Below are 18,439 nucleotides of genomic sequence, written 5' to 3' on the forward strand. Positions count from 1 at the left end.
CCCCCCACACAGGTGGGTCAGTCCACCCGCTCAGCTACAGTCAAGGGCAGAAACAGAAGCACAACCCAGGTCTTCCGGAGCCCGTTCCCTCTGAGGTAGAGAGAATGGGGGAAAGGGGGTGTGGAAGATTTAAGATCTTTTCAAAATAAGTCTACAGTAAATTGTAGACTTTGCGTGGGCCTACGCCAGTGGTCTTCAATGTTCGCTCTCCACCAGAATTACCTATAAAGCTTCTGAAAAGCAGAGATGCTCTGAACTCCTAAGATTTATGTGTATCTGTGGCAATGAAAGAACCTAAGAGTTCTTAGGTGAGTGGCGGTGAGTGCTTTTAGCACCCAGACCAGACCTTGGCTTCTAAATACTGTTGCCCACACCAAAAGGAAACCAGAATCCCTCGGAGAAAGCAAAGTCCAAATGTGGATCTGAGGCATTTTGTGGTTCTAGAAAGCAAGGACATGCTCCAGGTCAAATGGGACCACAATAAAAGGACGAGCGAAGAGACTCCCACTGGCCAAAATTGGGGACGATTTAAACACCAGAAATGAGACATTAATGGATTATATATAAGGCACTAAAAAAGAGAATCCACGGAGAGCTCAAAAATAAAGAGTAGCTCTTCTTTACAGAAAAATGCAGCCTAATAAGTACAGCAAGGGCACATTAAAGACGCTGCAGTTCCCAGCAGGTAATCAGCAAGGATCGTGAATGGATTCCAAGGCGTTAATGGCTTTTAGGAAACCAGATCATCACAAAGTATCGTCCCACAAATAAGTGATTACAAGAGGAAAAAAAAAAAAATACACCTTTGGAGAGACGGGGCAGTCACCACCTTAACCAAATCGTCACGCGTATCGTATCGGTAACGAATCACCCGACACCGTGCACCTGTGGTGAGCAGTGGACACCATTTGTGTGGAGCTGTCATCAAAAAATGTTGAAGATCCTTGGGGCGCCTGGGTGGCGCAGTCGGTTAAGCGTCCGACTTCAGCCAGGTCACGATCTCACGGTCCGTGAGTTCGAGCCCTGCGTCGGGCTCTGGGCTGATGGCTCGGAGCCTGGAGCCTGTTTCCGATTCTGTGTCTCCCTCTCTCTCTGCCCCTCCCCCGTTCATGCTCTGTCTCTCTCTGTCCCAAAAATAAATAAAAAACATTGAAAAAAAAAAAATTAAAAAAAAAAAATGTTGAAGATCCATTCCTCCGCAATCCGGTCATGTGACAATGACGACAAACCCGGACTGTGGGGCACTATCCAGGACGATCGGCCCAGCTAGACTTTTCAATAAGATCAACGTCATGCAAAACAGCAACAAAAAACCCAGGAGGTCTGTTGTAAAACTAGACTTAAGAGAAACCACCAAAGGTAATATGTGGACCTTCATTCGATCCTGGATCAAACGTTAAAAGGCTATCTATCAGATTTTAGAAGTTGGGCAAGACAGAGAAGTAACAACCATATGCAAGATTAGGGAATTGTTCACTTTCTTAGGTGTGAAGATGTTGCAGTTGTACAGAAGAATCTTTATTAGCAGATGCAAACACGATCTAGGAGTAAAGGGTCACAATGTCTGTGCCTAACTTCCAAGTGTTCAGTAAAATCAGCATCTATTCAGAAAGATGTATGTAGCAAAACGTTCACAGTTGGTGAATCTAAGCAGAGGATCTACGGGTTGTCATCAAACTTTTCTTTCCACTTTTCTATGGCGTGGAAATTATTTTTTAATGTTTTTCTTTTAATTAAGCTAAACCGTGGGACTCAAACTCATGACCCGGAGACCAAGAGTCACACGCTCTACCGACTGAGCCGGCCAGGTGCCCCTGAAATTGTTTTTAATAGAATGGTAATGAGCCATTAGCCATGATTTTAACTGAGTTAGCATCCTCAGGGTTGGGGCTCAGGAATCTTACGTTTCAAAAGTTTATCCAGGTGATTCAGACACATAGCTAGAGAAGAGAACCACTAGTCCAAGTCTTCCTATCTGCTACCATGTCTGCAGCTAGAGAAAAGTGAGGAGAAGAAATGCTCTAATTCTCTCAGAATGAGCTCAGGGGGTGGCTGAGCCTCTTCCCTGACAATTCCATCAGCCAATTACCTCACACTGCCTCAATGGCCTCTGAGGGTCTTAGGATTTATTTCCTACGGAGGTAGGAAGGTCTTTGTCCCTCCTTGGACAGCCTTGGCTGCTGGAAGAAACCAATACACTTGACCTTTCCAGGAACACACACGTCAGGGCACTGCAAGAGCTAGAACAACAGGAGCAGGAGGCAAGCCAAGGAACTTGTTCAGGGGAAACCTACCAGGTGAAGGGTCCAGCGTTTTACCAGGAGTCTTTAACACCGAACACAGAGGGCTCACCGGGGGCGTAGAGAAGGAGCAATGTATTGAGTGACTGTTACATACCCGGGTCAGATGCCATTACTAATCGCCTTGGCTTGGCCACACATGGGCATATGCCCTCCTCCAAAGCGATGTGCTCAATGTCTAAGAAATCTAAGAAAGAGGAGAGCTAGGTTGATTATGGGACAACTTACACATATGCGGGAGATTTTTACTAAAGAGCAGAGAAGGTCAGGTCGATACACAGCCACTGTGAATTATTTTTATTGAAGAGGAAAAACAGGTTTCCACTAGACAAGCTATTAATATATCCTTTATGTGATTATACCACCCAGAAGAAGGGATGGAGGTAGAGAGGCCTCAAATTGTGAAAGATAATGACTGCGAGCTTGAAGACAGAATCTTCTTCCCGGGGACAGGGGAGGGGCCTACACTCAGGCTTCCCAGGTGCCACGTGGGCAGGAAAGATCAGGAAGAGATCCACCTGGGACACGGAGAGGCAGAGCACTGCCCATCACGCTACCATGGTGTTGCCCCTGTCCCGGGGCCCCACTCACTTTTGGCAGTGGAAGCCCTCCCCTCTGGCTGAGCCACAATCACTCAGCCAGACAATCCTTTGAAGAGCTAGCTTGGCTTCCTAAACAGCCAGTCCAGGGTCCTGGGCAGCCAGTCCTTCAGGGCTTTTAAGGACTCAAGGCCAGCACTTCTATAGACCACCCTCAGCCCAAAGCCCAGAGCAATGGCCATCAATACACCACCAGCCACTCCACCGACAACTCCTATTCCCAAGGCTACAGCCACCTTCTTCTTCCACCGTGGGCGGCGAGGCTCGGACTGATTGTCTAGATTCACTTCCAGGCCCTTATCAACTAACTTCTGATTCTCGGTAAGGGATTGATGGAAATTCAGGTTCACCAAGTCAGGGGGAAGGACCCGCAGCCCAAAATAGAGTCTCTTGACAGGTCTCAAGTTTTTTAACAGCTGCACATCACACCGGTATGTCCCAGAGTCGTACTCCTGAACAGAGGGAAACCTCACAAAGTAGGTACTGGCTCGGAAGGGTTTGAAGATCTCATCATCAGTAGAGATGATACCCCGAGCAAGTCTCCAGGTGAACCGGAATGCTTCCTGCCCAATCTCCAGGATGTCTGAACTCAGACAGCTGAGCTCAAATCCCTTCCCTTTGGGAATGGTGAAATGGAGCATTCCACAGATCCAGTTGGTGAGACATTCCAAGCGCTGCGACTTACACTCTCTTCTCACACCATCAGGGCCCACCTCGCAGACTGTCTCTTCCTTGTAGCCAAGGCCACAGGTGACAGTACAGGTTGTGGCATTGACAATGACCTTCCCCACGGCTTCTTGCAGCTTCTTAGGGATGGCCAGTGTTTTTGGCAAAGTCACCACCAAAGGCAGAGAGAAGGCTAACACCAGGCTCCCGAGGATGAGACCAGCAGCTGAAATCTTCATGTCTCGGTGGGCATCTCATCACCGTCAGCCAGCACCCCGCAGAGTTCCAAGTGAATCCTCTATGATATCACAGCTTACTTCCTTTGACACGAGATAGCGTTCAATGTCAAAAGACAGGGCGCAGCACCCACTGTCGGCGAAACACTGCAACTCAATAAAACACAAGTCCAGTCCTTGCAAAGGGGCGAGGCCACGAGGCAGGAAAAAAAGTCACAACTTCGCTGCTTTACTTGCTCTTGTTAGTGACTATTTCACCAGTCTCCGTTCTTCTCAGGCCCTTGTAATGAATTTAAATCCACCCTCTCGGGAAGAGACTTCAGGAGCTGAAGCGAATTTCCAAATGACGTCAAATGCGTAGTGAAGCTACATTCTTCCTTACCCCTGCTCCTCCTCTCCAAGGTGTGGGATCCAAATTAACGAGCTTCAAAACCTCAGTTAAATCTGACCAAGTAAGATATCAAATACCAAGTCAAAAAAAAAAAAAAATTATGTTGCATTAAGTTATTATTGATTTTAAAGTCTCCTAAACCTTCTGTAAAAAAAGGATTAAGAACTCTGGACTGGGATGCAGCTGACTGATCCTTCCTCAATTTCGATTTCTATTTGCTCCTTTGTAAATTAAGACCTCCTTGCCGACTTCAGGAAGGTCACCTTGGGCATCAAATGATAAACTGTACACGAAAACACTTTGTAAAGTGCGAAACACCGTTCACGTGTAAGAAATTTTAAATAGAAATGAGAATTCATGGGGACGCCCGGGGGGCTCAGTCAGTTAAGCTTCCAATTTTAGCTCAGGTCATGATCTCACAGTTCATGAGTTCAAGCCTCGTGTCGGGCTCTGGGCTGACGGCTCCGAGCCTGGAGCCTGCTTCCGATTCTGTGTCTCCCTCTCTCTCTGCCCCTCCCCTGCTTGTGCTCGGTCTCTCTCAAAAAAAAAAAAAAAAAAAAAAAACATTAAAAAAAAAAAAAAAGAAAAGAAAGAAATGAGAATTCATGAAGACAAGGACCAAGCCACCCTTTGAGAATCCAAATGTTTATCAGCAAGGGCAGGGGGAGGGGAGGGCGGAATATGCCCAGTATGGCTCCTCTCTCCCATTCTACCATGCTTCCTTCCCAAGGGCACTGAAGGTGTCTTCTAGGAAAGAAGGCACCTAATCCTGCCTGCTTCTTGGCCTACTCCCTTTACAGACCAGAGGAGCTCATCATTCACTCAGGTCAAGGTTGCTATGAAACAGCTATGATGTCAAAGACGGATTCTTAGTCACAGGACAGAAAAAATTAGCAGTAGACACTGCTAAAATTTGACAATTTGACAATGATTAAAATCAAAGACTTAAACTGACTTTATGGGTTTGAAAGCTATTTCAATGAGTTTTATTTAGTCTAGATTTTTTAAGTCTAGTAAAGAGGGATTCAATGGTATTTATGCTTTAAGAAAGATGCCTGGAAGGAGGGAATGCCCTCGCATGCATTTCTGTAACATCCAGAGTATCTCCCGGCACTGCGGCCTCTATCAAGCACTCACACACACTTACAGAGTTAAAAAAATTTGGAGAGATCATTCCTAGACAATCTTTGCGATTTAATACCAACTCTCTTCTTCAACTGTTTGTTTATAATCTCGTCTAGAGGCCGAACTCCGGACTCCGCGACCACCGCCGTACCCCTCCCAGGTCTGCATCTCCACGCAGAAAGATCGAACATCAGCAACAGTAAACTGCATTTTTGGTCATACAAATCAAAGTGGCTGGTGAGCTTCGGAAGCGATCAGTGTCTACAAACAAACATCTACACCTGTTCTTTAATAAACATCCGCTTTTATTTACAAAGCATTAAAGCTTCAGCAAGAAGTACCCAAGGCTAAGTCTCATCTTGTACAAAACTATGGAAATACGTTAAAAAACGAAATGGGGGGAGGGGGAGGAATGACAAAAGAGAAGAGAATATGCATATGTTGTACACACTGAGAAAATCAAACTGGAGAGAAAGTTCCAGGAGCTGAAAGAAATTCCAAAGCATAAATAATTATTAGGAACGGCTGCCAGAGACGACCTGACAGGGCTGAAGCTGATTTTCTCAGCAGCCGGCTTAGGAGGTGGACACGGCATAAACGTCCCAGTGCACGAGCAGAGGGCACCGCGTTACTTTGCCCAGGAAGTGGGGCAGAGCCTTCCGTTGTCACACAGCTTGTGACGGTGCACAGCACACAAATGGAATGGAAACAAGGTCAACAAAACACGTGTCTAAAGAGCCACTCGCCAATCTCAACCACCGGTCTGATGTGAAATACAAAATGAAATTCACAAACATCTGAGGGGAAAAAAGTGGTGGCATCTAAAACTACAGACATTTTGCAATTGACTCAGGGGGCGCTCTTACTTCAACTACTGAATGTTCTGGTTCTAAAAGATGGAGTGGGAGAAAGAGGCTCTTCCTGATGTATGTCTACTTTGATTGCTCTCTTAAAATCCAAAAGATAATCAACTTGTCCGGCCAGCTACAGAAGCACCCAGCGGCTGCTGGAGCTCACAAGAAGCACAGTGCTGACACTCTCCTTTGAGAAAACCACGGAGCTGGCCACCCAGGGTAAGCGCCTCCCGCCGGGCCAGCCAGCCCTCTCCACACCTGGTCTCTGGACTCTGGGTTTACAGAGAATTTCAAACACCTCATGGATGCGTCCATCCAATTTGCTACTTTTTATACAAAGAACAGCAAAAGCAAAAAGCAGAAAGTAAAAAATTTTCTTAAAAAGCTAAGCAACCTTTCACAGAAAGGAAGAGACTGACAACAGGTGGCAGGGAGAAGGAGCGGGAATACAAGAAGGGAGAAACGTAATGACCGATGGGAAGGACGGCTATCCATAGGCAATGATAAAAAAAAATTTTTTTTCTCCTTGATCTTTGATTTGAACTATGTTGTCACTGCTGCTTTGATTTCGGACGGTCTGACTTTAGTCGTTTGCATAGATCCCCCACCCCAATAAAAACGCAGCTTGTTGAGAGACCCCTTGGTCTGTTCCCCTCTCCGTAAGCCAGTGCAGGCGAAGCAGTGTGAACTACGGATGATTCTTTGCTGCAAATGGATGAGACTAGCTATTTTCAAAAACCATGATTAATGAGAATGAACCACCACTGGAGGAAACCATGCAATGCCAGGAAAACAAAGAAAAGCCTTGACCCTCTTACAGCCCAGCTTCTTGAGCAAAATGGGGTATGTTAAGAAGAGGGGGCCTTTCTTATCTTTCTTCCCTTTCTGAAAACGAACTCTTTCAAGCACTTTCTTTTCTGCCCCTCCTCTGTACGCAAAATGGAAATAGAGGAGGTATGTGGCGAGAGAGGGAGTTTAAAAATGGAAGACAGAATATGCAACAGAAGTTTTTCTAGGACACCGGCTGCAAAACTTCAGATAAGAATAAGTCACTCGAGGACATGCATGGAGGATGAAAGGCTAACAGGAGACAGGAAATGTCAGGTCAAAATGATCCTGGGTACAACAGTTAAGAGGAGCAACACTGGTCTCTTTTGTCCAGCAACAGAACTAAGCATTGAAGCTTGAATGAGTCAAAACTCCTGCTTGGTATCTTCACGAATCCTCATTCCTGAGAGCCTATTTGGACTTCTGCTTGGAAGGGAAGGGCCGTATACTCTTCTTCCATAATTCACTTCTTCATTCAAACATACGATTCGCTCCTTCCACCTCCTGGGTCGGAGGTAGAGGCCTTTGTGTTAAATTAAAGTCAATCTCAAATGACTGACCACAGTGTCCAGAGGCCACATGATGGCAAAGTGGGGGAAGAACGAAGAACTTCAAGGGTCTTCATAACAGTTCTGAGATTGCTCCCCCTGCTAAAGAGATTAGACACAAAAAGATTTCTTTTAGCATCAACTTCGCCCGGTAGCCTGCAAGCACACAAGTACTGACGGATGCCGGATGATGGCTGACACGCACACGTGGGCTAAGAATTCCCCCTTTAAGCGAAAACCGACTCCGAGTCGCATTTACCCTTTACTGAAGCAACAAAAAATCCAAATCCCAAACCCCCACCCCAATACTTTCCTCAGCACTGCCCCAAAGGGGAATAAAAGCAAAATGATCAGAGTTCTACACATTTGCTAAGCTGCTAACCATTTTCTAACCTGGTTAAGCAAATGCTTTACAATCCAAAAAGCGCAGTAAGTTGAGGAAAGGAAATTCTAGGGTGCTACACCTTTTCATCCTTCCTATATTAGACTAATCAGTCACTAAGTGGTTAACAATGAGCAACAGACCGTTGTTCAAGCACCCCTGTTCCTTGACTGACATTCTCATCACCTTAGAACCCAATATGGTGAAATGTGAATGAAACCTACTGTCGGCATTTCTATGCACCAACAACTGATCAATAAATAAAATCCTGAATAGTAAAATCAAACGAACACTTCCCTGATTATTCCATAGAAGCTGTTCAACCTCTGAGGGATATCCTTAAATGGGCTGCTGTGAAATATTAACTAGGAAGTGTAAGAAGAGAACAAGGTGAAGAAAATCCTCCCAGATGTCATCTGGAATGTGGCGGGGGGGGGGGGTGGGGGGGGAGGACATGCCACTTGAAGGTATAAAATGGTTAAAAAATAATGTCCAAGTTATGAAAGAAAAGTACCCACTTATAAACTTTGCTTTTAACCTGATTTTTAAAGTAAAAGTTCAAGCACGGATGAAAACCGGCAATAAAAATATAGCCCCAACTGCCTCAGCACAGACGAGCAATTATGAGATATAAACTCTCCTGGATGCTACGTTGTTAAAAATCAAATTTCAACTTTATACAGTTCAGTAAGATAAAAAGTTTATCTGGCACTTTTCAGATCTCTCAACGTAAAACGTAAAAACTTCTTGAATTGATTTTTTTAAAAAAAATGCTTGCAGGGGCGCCTGGGTGGCGCAGTCGGTTAAGCGTCCGACTTCGGCCAGGTCACGATCTCGCGGTCCGTGAGTTCGAGCCCCGCGTCAGGCTCCGGGCTGATGGCTCGGAGCCTGGAGCCTGTTTCCGATTCTGTGTCTCCCTCTCTCTCTGCCCCTCCCCCGTTCATGCTCTGTCTCTCTCTGTCCCAAAAATAAATAAAAAACGTTGAAAAAAAAATTAAAAAAAAAAAATGCTTGCAGCAGAAGAATGTACTGCACAGGACTCAATACCATGCCTTTATCACATTAAGGCCAGCTTCACTGATTGTTCCCATAGGTACCCTGACCAATCTACTTTTAGCCATTTAAAAATGAACACAGCATTAACATTTTAAGCCTTAATCACGACAGGAAAAACCGGTTTGATCATAAATCAATAGTATTAATAATGGGCACTCCAGATGACTAATGAGGTACATTACACTGATTATCTGAGGTCAGTTAATGTTTCTGTATCGTCCTCATTTATGTGGACAGACCAAAAAAAAAAAAAAAAAAAACCAGGGCGCCTGGGTGGCTCAGTCGGTTGAATGTCCGACTTCGGCTCAGGTCATGATCTCGCAGTCCGTGAGTTTGAGCCCCGTGTCGGGCTCTGTGCTGACAGCTCGGGGCCTGAAGCCTGCTTCAGATTCTGTGTCTCCCTCTCTCTCTCTCTCTGTCCCTCCCCTGCTCATGCGCGCACGCTCTCTATGTCAAAAATAAATAAAAACATTAAAAAAATAAATTAAAAAAAAAAGCCACACACAAAGGCTTGTTGAGGTATCAGGTAACAACCGAAAACCACAGTAAGCAATAATACTATGAGCAAGATAAAATAGAGAAACAGTACAAGAGAAGAGCTCCAGGCTATTTAAAAATCTGCCCCAAGGATCTGTATTATTTTGCTGCAACATAAAGGAATCGCCAAGAACAGAAAATTCATAGAAACTGAGCTCATGATGAACAGCTGTCACTGGTACCTCCCAGTGGCAGCCAAAGCCAAGGCAGTCTAAGAAAAACTGGATATTAACTTTCAAACGTTACCTTAGTCCACTAATAAGATCACAAAGAATAAGAAAGAATATCCAAGTAGCTGTCTGATTTTAGCAGGAGTTCATATATCAGCCTTTGAAAGACTGATCATTTAAAAAAAAGAGAGAGAAGAGGTGGGATAGGGAGTCTGGGTGGCTCAGTTGGTTAAGCGTCTGACTCTTAACTTCGGCTCATGTCATGATCTCACGGTTCCGGAGATAGAGCCTCGTATCAGGCTCTGCACTGACAGTGACGAGCCTGCTTGGGGTTCTCCCTCTCTCTCTCTCAAAAATAAGTAAATAAACCTTAAAAGAGAGAGAGAGAGAGAGAGAGAGAGAGAGAGAGAGAGAGAGAGAGAGAGAGAGACGAAGTGGGGAAAAAAAACCTCACCCCCTACCAAGATTCAAAACAATCGGATCCAGGAGGTGGCTCAGAGGCCTGGGACAGCGGTGTGGCCACACGCAGGGAAATCGACATGGTGCCCGTGTGCCCCCAGAAGCAGCGCCGATGCTCGCTTTGGCCTTCGCCACCCCCACGAGCCCCAGGTACATACCAACTTCTTCATGCCCACCATTACAAGAGGCCTTTAGACCATGTGTGCGACGTGCCACAACTCTGTCACACTTGGCTACTGATTCTGTTTACTGCCGAGAAGCCCTAGTTCTTGGGCGGTCTTTGAGCAGTCACACAGCAACAAGGACCCTGGTAGTTCTGCTCAATCTCAAGTTTCTGTTCTGAGGGCTGTACTCTGGAGAGAATCTAATAAGGTACTTCAGGGGAAATCACAGAGATGGCGTCGATGATGGGGATCTGGCCTTTCCAGAAAGTCCAAAGCTCACTCAGGGCTACCATCGCTAAGTAAGCTTCGCTGACTGGTCCTCATTCATCACGGAAGGCATGTCTTCACGGATGTGGGTCCACTGAAGCTATTTAACACCAATGAGCTGTTTGACAGGGAAGAATTTTCTGTAGGCCCAAGTTCGAGATGGCCAGATCATTCCTATACAGGTCTATGTGTCTTCTAATCTTCCCTCAAAATGCGTAATCTCCTGTTGCAACACACAACAGGCTATCAGCTTTATCAGGCCCAGTTAGGGCTTATCGAATAGCTTCATCAGTAACCGGTCAACTGCACATTTTAACAAACAGTGGCCATTTATCTACCTTGAGCAGCAACACAGCCTGCACCTGTAATCCTTTCAAACAATTTGGCTCTGATGCAAAAGTAGGGCACTGGGGGAGAGGGGAGATCCGCAAAGCTTGGCTCTGCAAATACAATCCTCCCACTGAATTGATTTTTGAAGACGCTTCAACCTCAGGCATCTGGATCAGGTTTCGTATCTTAGTATCTCCTGAAAATCGACAATGACCGCACATCGCTTTTTATGGAACATCTCTGAGGCGTGGAAGAACACAAAACTCGAATGCCAAAGAGGTTTTACCTCAGAATCCCACACAAAAGATCCAACAGGCTGTCCTGAAACTCAAGAGGCATAATGGAGTTGTCCCCATTCTCCCCCAGATGCACAGCCTCCATAAAGACCCAAACCACACCGCAGCCAGGCTGTGAATTTGGGTGCAGCCTTCTGAGGAAGCCTTGGGAGCAAACCACAATGGCCGCCTTTGAGGTTTTCTAAATCCTGCTCCTCAGCATTCTCTGGTTTCATCTGGCCATTGCGGTCTGGGAGATTTCCATTCAGGAAAAAGTCAAGGAACGGGGCCAGAGAAGAAAGGCGAAAACGGGAGGAAGGAAGCGTAGTTTACGCGGGAAGTGTGAGCTGCACAGTCATGAGAGGCCGGTGCAGTGTTTGCATCATCTTGAGCAGTTGTTCTGTCTGCGTGATGTCAAAAGACCTATCATCCCCCTGGCGTGGAAGTCCCCTCTAGTCCTTCTAAGGATAAAGCTGTAATGGGGCACCTGGGTGGCTCAGACAGTTGAGCGTCCGACTCGGGCTCAGGTCATGATCTCGAGGTTCACGAGTTCGAGCCCCACATCGGGCTCGGGGCTGACAGCTCGGAGCCTGGAGCCCGCTTCGGATTCTGTGTCTCCCTCTCTCTCTGCCCCTCCCCCGTTCACGCTCTTGTCTCTCTCTCAAAAATAAATAAACATAAAAAAAAAATTTTAAGGATGAAGCTGTTAGAACAGCTGCCTCTATTTAAGGCTGATCAACCCGAGCACCTACTAAAAATAATGTAGAAAATAAAAGTCCGGTTTATAGCCCCCCGCTATTCCGAGATACAAGTTCTAGCCTTTAACGAGGTCACTACCTTATTTAACCTTGTCAGCACAGTGAGTAGGGATTAACTTCTAATAGGCTCTAGATAATGGTATCCATTCTTGCCAGGAGCTTCGAAACACTAACTTCTACTACTGAAGCATGTATTACACACATACTTGAAAATGTCATTGCAAACCGTATTCAGTATTTTGAGAAGTTTTGAGAATTTTAGGAAATAAAAATGGCTGACCAAACTCTTTGACATTTGATTTTGACTCTTGTTTAGACATTTTGCAAGTACATCTGAGAAACAACATTAATATTGTACTCTATGCTGTAAAATCTAACAGTGGTTCACGGGGTCTGTGACAGAAACCCAACTGAAGAAAGGCCAGGGATATTTACCTCACTGCTAGTGATCAGATCAACTATAATTAAAAGTTGAAATCACTGAGTTATAGAAAGGGAAATGTGAATTTTCAAAAACTTTTAAGTGGTTTATTTGCCATACACTGACTATTAAAAAGCAAATGATTCATTACTGGCAGGTTTTGAAGAAGCTAGGAGACTAGGTCCTAGAGTATTTCAATCAAGTCCGTATGTCTGGCCACATTTTACATCAGCCTCAAGCATTTCAGCTCGTTAGGCCAGAGAAATCTATTTAAAGGTAAACCGTGTGTTTCTGTAGTGGCCACAGCTTGTACCAGAACTAGGCTATAGAAGGATCGTTTGTATTTACATGAATCAATTACTGGCCTGCAATCTTTGTTGGCAATGGCCATGAAACTCATCCCGACTATTTTAAAACACATACAGAGAGAGCCTTCAGTGGACTGAATGTAGAGGTGGTAACTGATCCCCGGTGAACAACATAAATAGCGCTGTTGGGGAAACAATGCTGCTGTCAGTGCCACGCGTTGGCTGTGAAAACGGAACATCTAAATCCAGCGCGTGAGGCAGAATACTCAAAGTGAGTAATTGAGTCTGCTTCAGCTTCTCTACGGAAGAGAACTCATGTTCATCACGATCAACTGACTGAAGGTGTAACTCAAACAACGAACTCTGGTCCACGTTGTAGCAGCGTGTCACGCCAGCACAGCTGGGGTCACACGCTGGAGTTAAAATTTTAAAGCCAGAGGATGGGGCGGGTGCCTGACGCACCAGGCAGTTAAGCATCCGACTTCGGCTCGGGTCATGATCTCGCGGTTTGTGAGTTCGAGCCCCGCGTCGGGCTCTGTGCGGACCGGTCGGAGCCTGGAGCCCGCTTCGGATTCTGTGTCTCCCTCTCCCTCTGCCTCTCCCCCACTCACCCTCTGTCTCTGTCTCTCAAAAAATGAATAAACGTTAAAAAACAATTTTTTTTTAAATTTTTAAGCCTGAGGAATAAAATCTGAATACAACCACTGACACTTTATCAGCCCTGCCTCTGAGTCTCCTGACCTAGCCACAGGGAAGCTAGAGCACTGCCCACACTAAGGCGATGCTCATACATATGTTTTCCAAAACCCAGTCATGTCTGAATAGAAATGGACTCTAATTTGATTACTATTTTCCAAACAAGAGACCATTTGGCCTGCATTCACAAGTATTTGACAGGAAATTAAGATTGTTCTCCATCCCCCCCAAAATTTCCTCCCTCAAGCAAAGTGAGAAAACTCAGTAAGTTTCAAAGGCTTAGGAGTTAAGAAGCTACACAGATACGGTTGCGGTCTCTTGTGGTAATCTCATCCTATTTGGAAAACCATCTCACCTTCCTCCTCAACGTGACGGGACTACTGACAGCTCTGTCACTGCTTCTGGACTACGGAGAGAGAGAGAACCCCCGCCTCTAGGATGTGAACAGTTTAAAGAAAGACAAAACGCTACAAACAGCTAGGGCTGCATAAAGCAAGCTTTATACACTTCTGGTTATCTGTCTGGCTCTTTCATTTCAGGCAAAACAAAACAAAAACCTGGAAGCGAACACAGGCAAAGAAATGAATTAAACCAGGGGTTCTTACCCTTTCGGGGCTCACGGATTCCTACAGGAATCTGATGAAAGCTATGGGCATCTTTCCCACAAAAATATTCACACAATGTTTTGCATGTAATATCAGGGGAATATAGATCCCCTGAAACCTATTTACAGACCCAAGGTTAAGAGCCACTGAATTAAGCCAAATCTGGTTTTGCCTGCCCTTGGCAGCAGCCTGAAACTCAGAGAATGTCTGCCACTGGGAAAAGGAGAGGAGGGAAAGAACGCTGCAGTTAAACGGAGTCAGGGGCTGTACAAAGCAAGGCCACGAAGCAAGCCAGACAGCGCTCCCAGTGTGTCCTTACCTGTCAACGGCTGGCTGAGCTCCGCCTGCACTTTACCCTTCGCTGATCCTTCCAGAGGTAAACCTCTGTCCCCTTTGTAGAGTTTCGGTTTAAATGGAGAATCTTTCTCTTTACCTTTTGATCCTTTAGGCCGGCCTGCTTGCTTCTTCTTGGATTTGCCATCCCCCTTCACACCCAGTAGTGGATGGACTTCTGTAAAAGGACAGAGAGGCACGGAAAGGGATCCACACGCCGCCCATCCCAGCACCCCAACCAGACACGCGCCGCACACTGTGACTACCCGGGAGCAGAGTGTTGCTCTCGGGTCCCAGATCCATTAATACAAGGAGGAAAGTTTGCTCTCACTGATTCTAAAACTATAGAAGAGTGTGGCCGCTAAATGGGAAATAGTTGCTTGACCAAAGAGCACAGATGGCCTGTATGGTTCATCCCATGGCAGCTCTACACCAGCCAGGTAGCTGAAAAACACACTGACGACATATCGCATGCGCCAGGCCAGGGATGCACACGGGCACACTGGCCTGTGAGAGCAGGAGGGGAATTGGACTTTGGAACCAGACAGACCAGGGCAACGATACTGACTACGCCACTGCCCGAGACCTTGGGCAAGCCCCTTGACCTCTCAAAGCCTAAAAGTTTCTCCTTTGTAAAGCAGAAACAGTGAAACAACTTGCAGAGTTGATGCACAACTCAGCAGTGATCAACAAACACCACACTGCCTGGAGCAAGCAGGCATACTCCACCCTAGGGAGACGCACGGCTGCACAAGTCACTCGTGTGTGCTTAGCTAGAAGAGAACGGATGGCATTCGGGAGTAAACACACGCACGCACCATCCAACCTATCCCCCGTCCTATCCCAAGAGGCGATGATAAAGGCTTCTGGAGTCCGACTGCAAAGGTAGGCAGGAAGAATGCAAAGATTATCCAGGCCTGACTAGTACTTTACCACCTAGTGACACCACTCCACAGGGAAAGAGAAGAATGGTGTAATGAAGCACTCTGAGCCAGATGTCAGGAGATGGAAAGCTGTCACTTAGGCCAAGTACTAGAAGGCATAATTTCTCTGATTTAAAAGAGAAGCAAAAGAAGATGAAATCATTACCAAGCTGGAAGACGCGATTAAAAAGAAAAAGAAAGGAAAGGAAAGGAAAGGAAAGGAAAGGAAAGGAAAGGAAAGGAAAGGGAAAGAGAAAGACTCATGGGAAATTTCCTTCAAGGTAAAATCCCTCAAATAGGAAATGACCAGACTGTGCTGGAGAGGAAACAGTGATGTCTGTTCGGCAACAGGGGCAAGATGCAGCTCTTACCATCATTGGGTACTCCTTGAAGTTCTATATTGGTTGTTTTGGGTTTCTTCTTAGGTGGCTGGGACCCATCTGCTGAAGACTGCCTCTTCTTCTCTGAACTAGCCCCTTCATCCATCAGGGAGGTTTGGACCGCATCCGGTGGGGGGCCATAAGGATTTTCTTCCGGATCTTCTACCTCAGGGGCAATGGGTAAATATAATAGAGCCTTTGAATCTTCCAGCTCTTCATCACTATTTGGAACAGGATCAGCCAAGGGATTGGAAAAAAGAGGAGACAGTTGCTTAAACCATGAACCCTTCCTCTAGGGCAGAATCACCTATATTAACCATAAGCAACAGGTATGGATCTAGAACTTTAAGAAAGCCAAGATGAGTTAAGGGAAATCTGACTATACCGATAATAAAATCAGTCATGAAAATAAACAGCATAAATGAATTATTTCAGTTTTTCTTAAGATTCTCTATCAGGGGAACAGGGATGGGATTTCTTGTACACCAAAGACATTATCATTTTGAACTAATGAACGAAGGCTGACAGAACAGCCAGGAGGAGGGGGAGCAGGAGCAGCAGCACCCTGAGGTCTCACGTGCAGAGGTGGCTCACCTGCTACAGAAGGCAGCAATAGGGTCCACACTGGTGACATCCACTTCCTCATCCTCTGCAGCATCAGCCCCTGCAGGAGAAAAACACAGTGGAGGTATGAGAAGAAGTATAAAACTGCTTTTTACTTGCAGCCTAATGATATCCATACACTAAAGTTCCAGAGAAACAAAAAAGGAAAACCAAATAGTTCAGTATACTTAATCATTCAACAAACACATGATGAATTTCCACCCCCATGCCGAGCACTGCTACGTGCCACATGTAAATCCTCATTTAACCATGTGCAATTAATCAGGAAACACACACAGAAATGGCAGGAGTGCTGTGGAACCCTAGGAAAAATGAAAAATGCCCATGGTAGCCCTCCGTCAGTGCCTACCACCGAAAGACTCTTGAAACACTGTCAAAACTGTGTGAGCTTGGGGCGCCTGGGTGGCTCAGTCGGTTGGGCATCCAACTTCGGCTCAGGTCATGATCTCACAGTCCGTGAGTTCAAGCCCTGCGTCAGGCTCTGTGTTGATAGCTCAGAGCCTGGAGCCTGCTTTGGATTCTGTGTCTCCCTCTCTCTCTGCCCCTCCCCTGCTCATGCTCTGTCTCTCTCTGTCTCAAAAATGAATAAAAACATTAAAAAAAATTTTAAAAACAAAAAACAAAAAACTGCGTGAGCTTGAAGAAAGAGAGACTGCAGTCAAGAAATCTTACCCGTCTGCTCAGGCTCACTCTTATCTTCATCTTCAATATCAAACTCTGATTCCCTTTCCTCATATTCTACATTTTCATCCAACTCCTTGAAGTCTGGGGCAAATGCACTCCAATTTTCCTACGCCACAGACAAAATACACTACTTAACCACATGAGACAGCAGCAGTCTACGAGCTACACGTTACTGATATAAGTGAAAGATCGGAGGATGTAAGAGATGCAGAACTCCGAGATCAAACCTGGCAGATAATAAAAATCAGGCATCTGTAAGGTTTTATTATCTTAAGGTATTTCGATCTTAAACATTCTCTTATTAACCATAGTTCTTCCATAAGAACTGTCATCTTTAATCTTCTTAGGATGAAATGATCAGGTAAAACGTTAACATTTTCTTCGGGGTATGCAAATTACAAAGTAAAGGTATTCAAAATAAAACTGGGAAGTAAAACAGAAACTAACTGAGCTGAAAGTAAGAAGAGCAAAAGAGAACTCTCTCTCAGGTGAGTAACAGAAAAATACAACAGGCTTTCTCCCTGAAAACAGAGCTAGTAAATCAGCTTTGGGCTAAATCTCTCCCACCAAAATAAAGCAAAACTGCATCTGTATTTAATTAAGTTACAAGAAGTGCATGCAAAAGAAATTAAACAGGTCATTTTTAGCTTACTAACTGTAAGGTTCTTGGATATAAAGAAAGGGTGTCTAGCTTCAAAGCAATTAAACCAGAAAAAGACTTACTACTTGATTTTGTGCCCAGATAGATACCACTCCACTTGAAATGGATGCTATGATGGGTCGAACAGGATGCCACTAAATTTAAGGAAGGAAAGAAAAATTGGCTCTAAGAATGGATCCGAGATGATGTGTTGCACGTCAGTGACGACAGCAACCTCTCCTTTTACTCACAGCTACATCCAAGAGGAGCTCTCCTCTCGTGCCATGGAGAATCTTCACCAGGTTGCCAATGCTCTTCTCCCAGATGTACAAGGCGTGCTGCCGGGCTGAACCGGCCACTATGTATTCTCCATCCCCAGAGAAACAACATTTCTTCCACGGGGTTCTGAAGGACAAAGAAAGTACCCAAGGAGAACCAGAAGCTGGCCCAGGTCATGAACTATCCCGTGGTCTCCCAGGTTGTGAGACGTACCTATTTACCAAGTCCTGTAATTTCTGCATAGGTTCGGGCTCTCCATCTCTTCCGCAAGTTAAGATTTCTCTGCCATCATAAACCCGGATTATCCGATCTGCTGTGTTAATTAAAAAGCAACTAGAGAAAGGATAAAAATATCAACACCGAAGGTCAGAAATCTGCTTCTGTTAACATTTTCCGTTACTAACCATTACTTAGAACAGTACCATAAGACAACTAATAAACTGAGAAGAGACTCAGTGATAGGCTAGAGTAGTTATGTATTTACCTATCACCTTCCAAACCAAAATACAATTTGAAGTGAAAATATGTCGTATACTCTGCGTGTATCCCTGAACCCTATATGCACCAACTAATCTTCAGTGTTTGACTGAAATCCAAGACC

The 18,439-nt window shown here is 45.3% G+C and overlaps 2 protein-coding genes across 3 annotated transcripts in view; both read right to left on the reverse strand.

Moving 5' to 3' along the window:
- Nucleotides 1-2,215: 2,215 nt before the first annotated feature.
- On the reverse strand, nucleotides 2,216-4,581 carry TMEM81 (transmembrane protein 81). Its single transcript, XM_007086536.3, has one exon. It carries the CDS (start codon nucleotides 3,802-3,804, stop codon nucleotides 2,959-2,961), a length of 846 nt encoding a protein of 281 aa, XP_007086598.1. The 5' UTR covers nucleotides 3,805-4,581; the 3' UTR covers nucleotides 2,216-2,958.
- Nucleotides 4,582-5,232: 651 nt separating this feature from the next.
- Nucleotides 5,233-18,439, reverse strand: part of RBBP5 (RB binding protein 5, histone lysine methyltransferase complex subunit) — a 36,672-nt gene continuing 23,465 nt past the window's right edge. Inside the window, exons 7-14 of one of the 2 annotated variants that reach the window (XM_007086538.3) lie at nucleotides 18,052-18,171; nucleotides 17,811-17,964; nucleotides 17,643-17,714; nucleotides 16,908-17,025; nucleotides 16,206-16,275; nucleotides 15,603-15,832; nucleotides 14,409-14,486; nucleotides 5,233-7,649 (exon numbers count right to left, since the gene is read on the reverse strand). In XM_007086538.3, coding sequence (XP_007086600.1) covers nucleotides 7,621-7,649; nucleotides 14,409-14,486; nucleotides 15,603-15,832; nucleotides 16,206-16,275; nucleotides 16,908-17,025; nucleotides 17,643-17,714; nucleotides 17,811-17,964; nucleotides 18,052-18,171 — 871 coding nt within the window. In that variant the 3' untranslated portion in view covers nucleotides 5,233-7,620. Of the gene's footprint in view, nucleotides 7,650-14,294; nucleotides 14,487-15,602; nucleotides 15,833-16,205; nucleotides 16,276-16,907; nucleotides 17,026-17,642; nucleotides 17,715-17,810; nucleotides 17,965-18,051; nucleotides 18,172-18,439 lie in introns of both variants that reach the window. The other variant, XM_007086537.3, reaches the window with a different exon arrangement.

This window comes from Panthera tigris, chromosome F3, assembly GCF_018350195.1.
Source record: "Panthera tigris isolate Pti1 chromosome F3, P.tigris_Pti1_mat1.1, whole genome shotgun sequence".
Taxonomy (NCBI): Eukaryota; Metazoa; Chordata; class Mammalia; order Carnivora; family Felidae; genus Panthera; species Panthera tigris.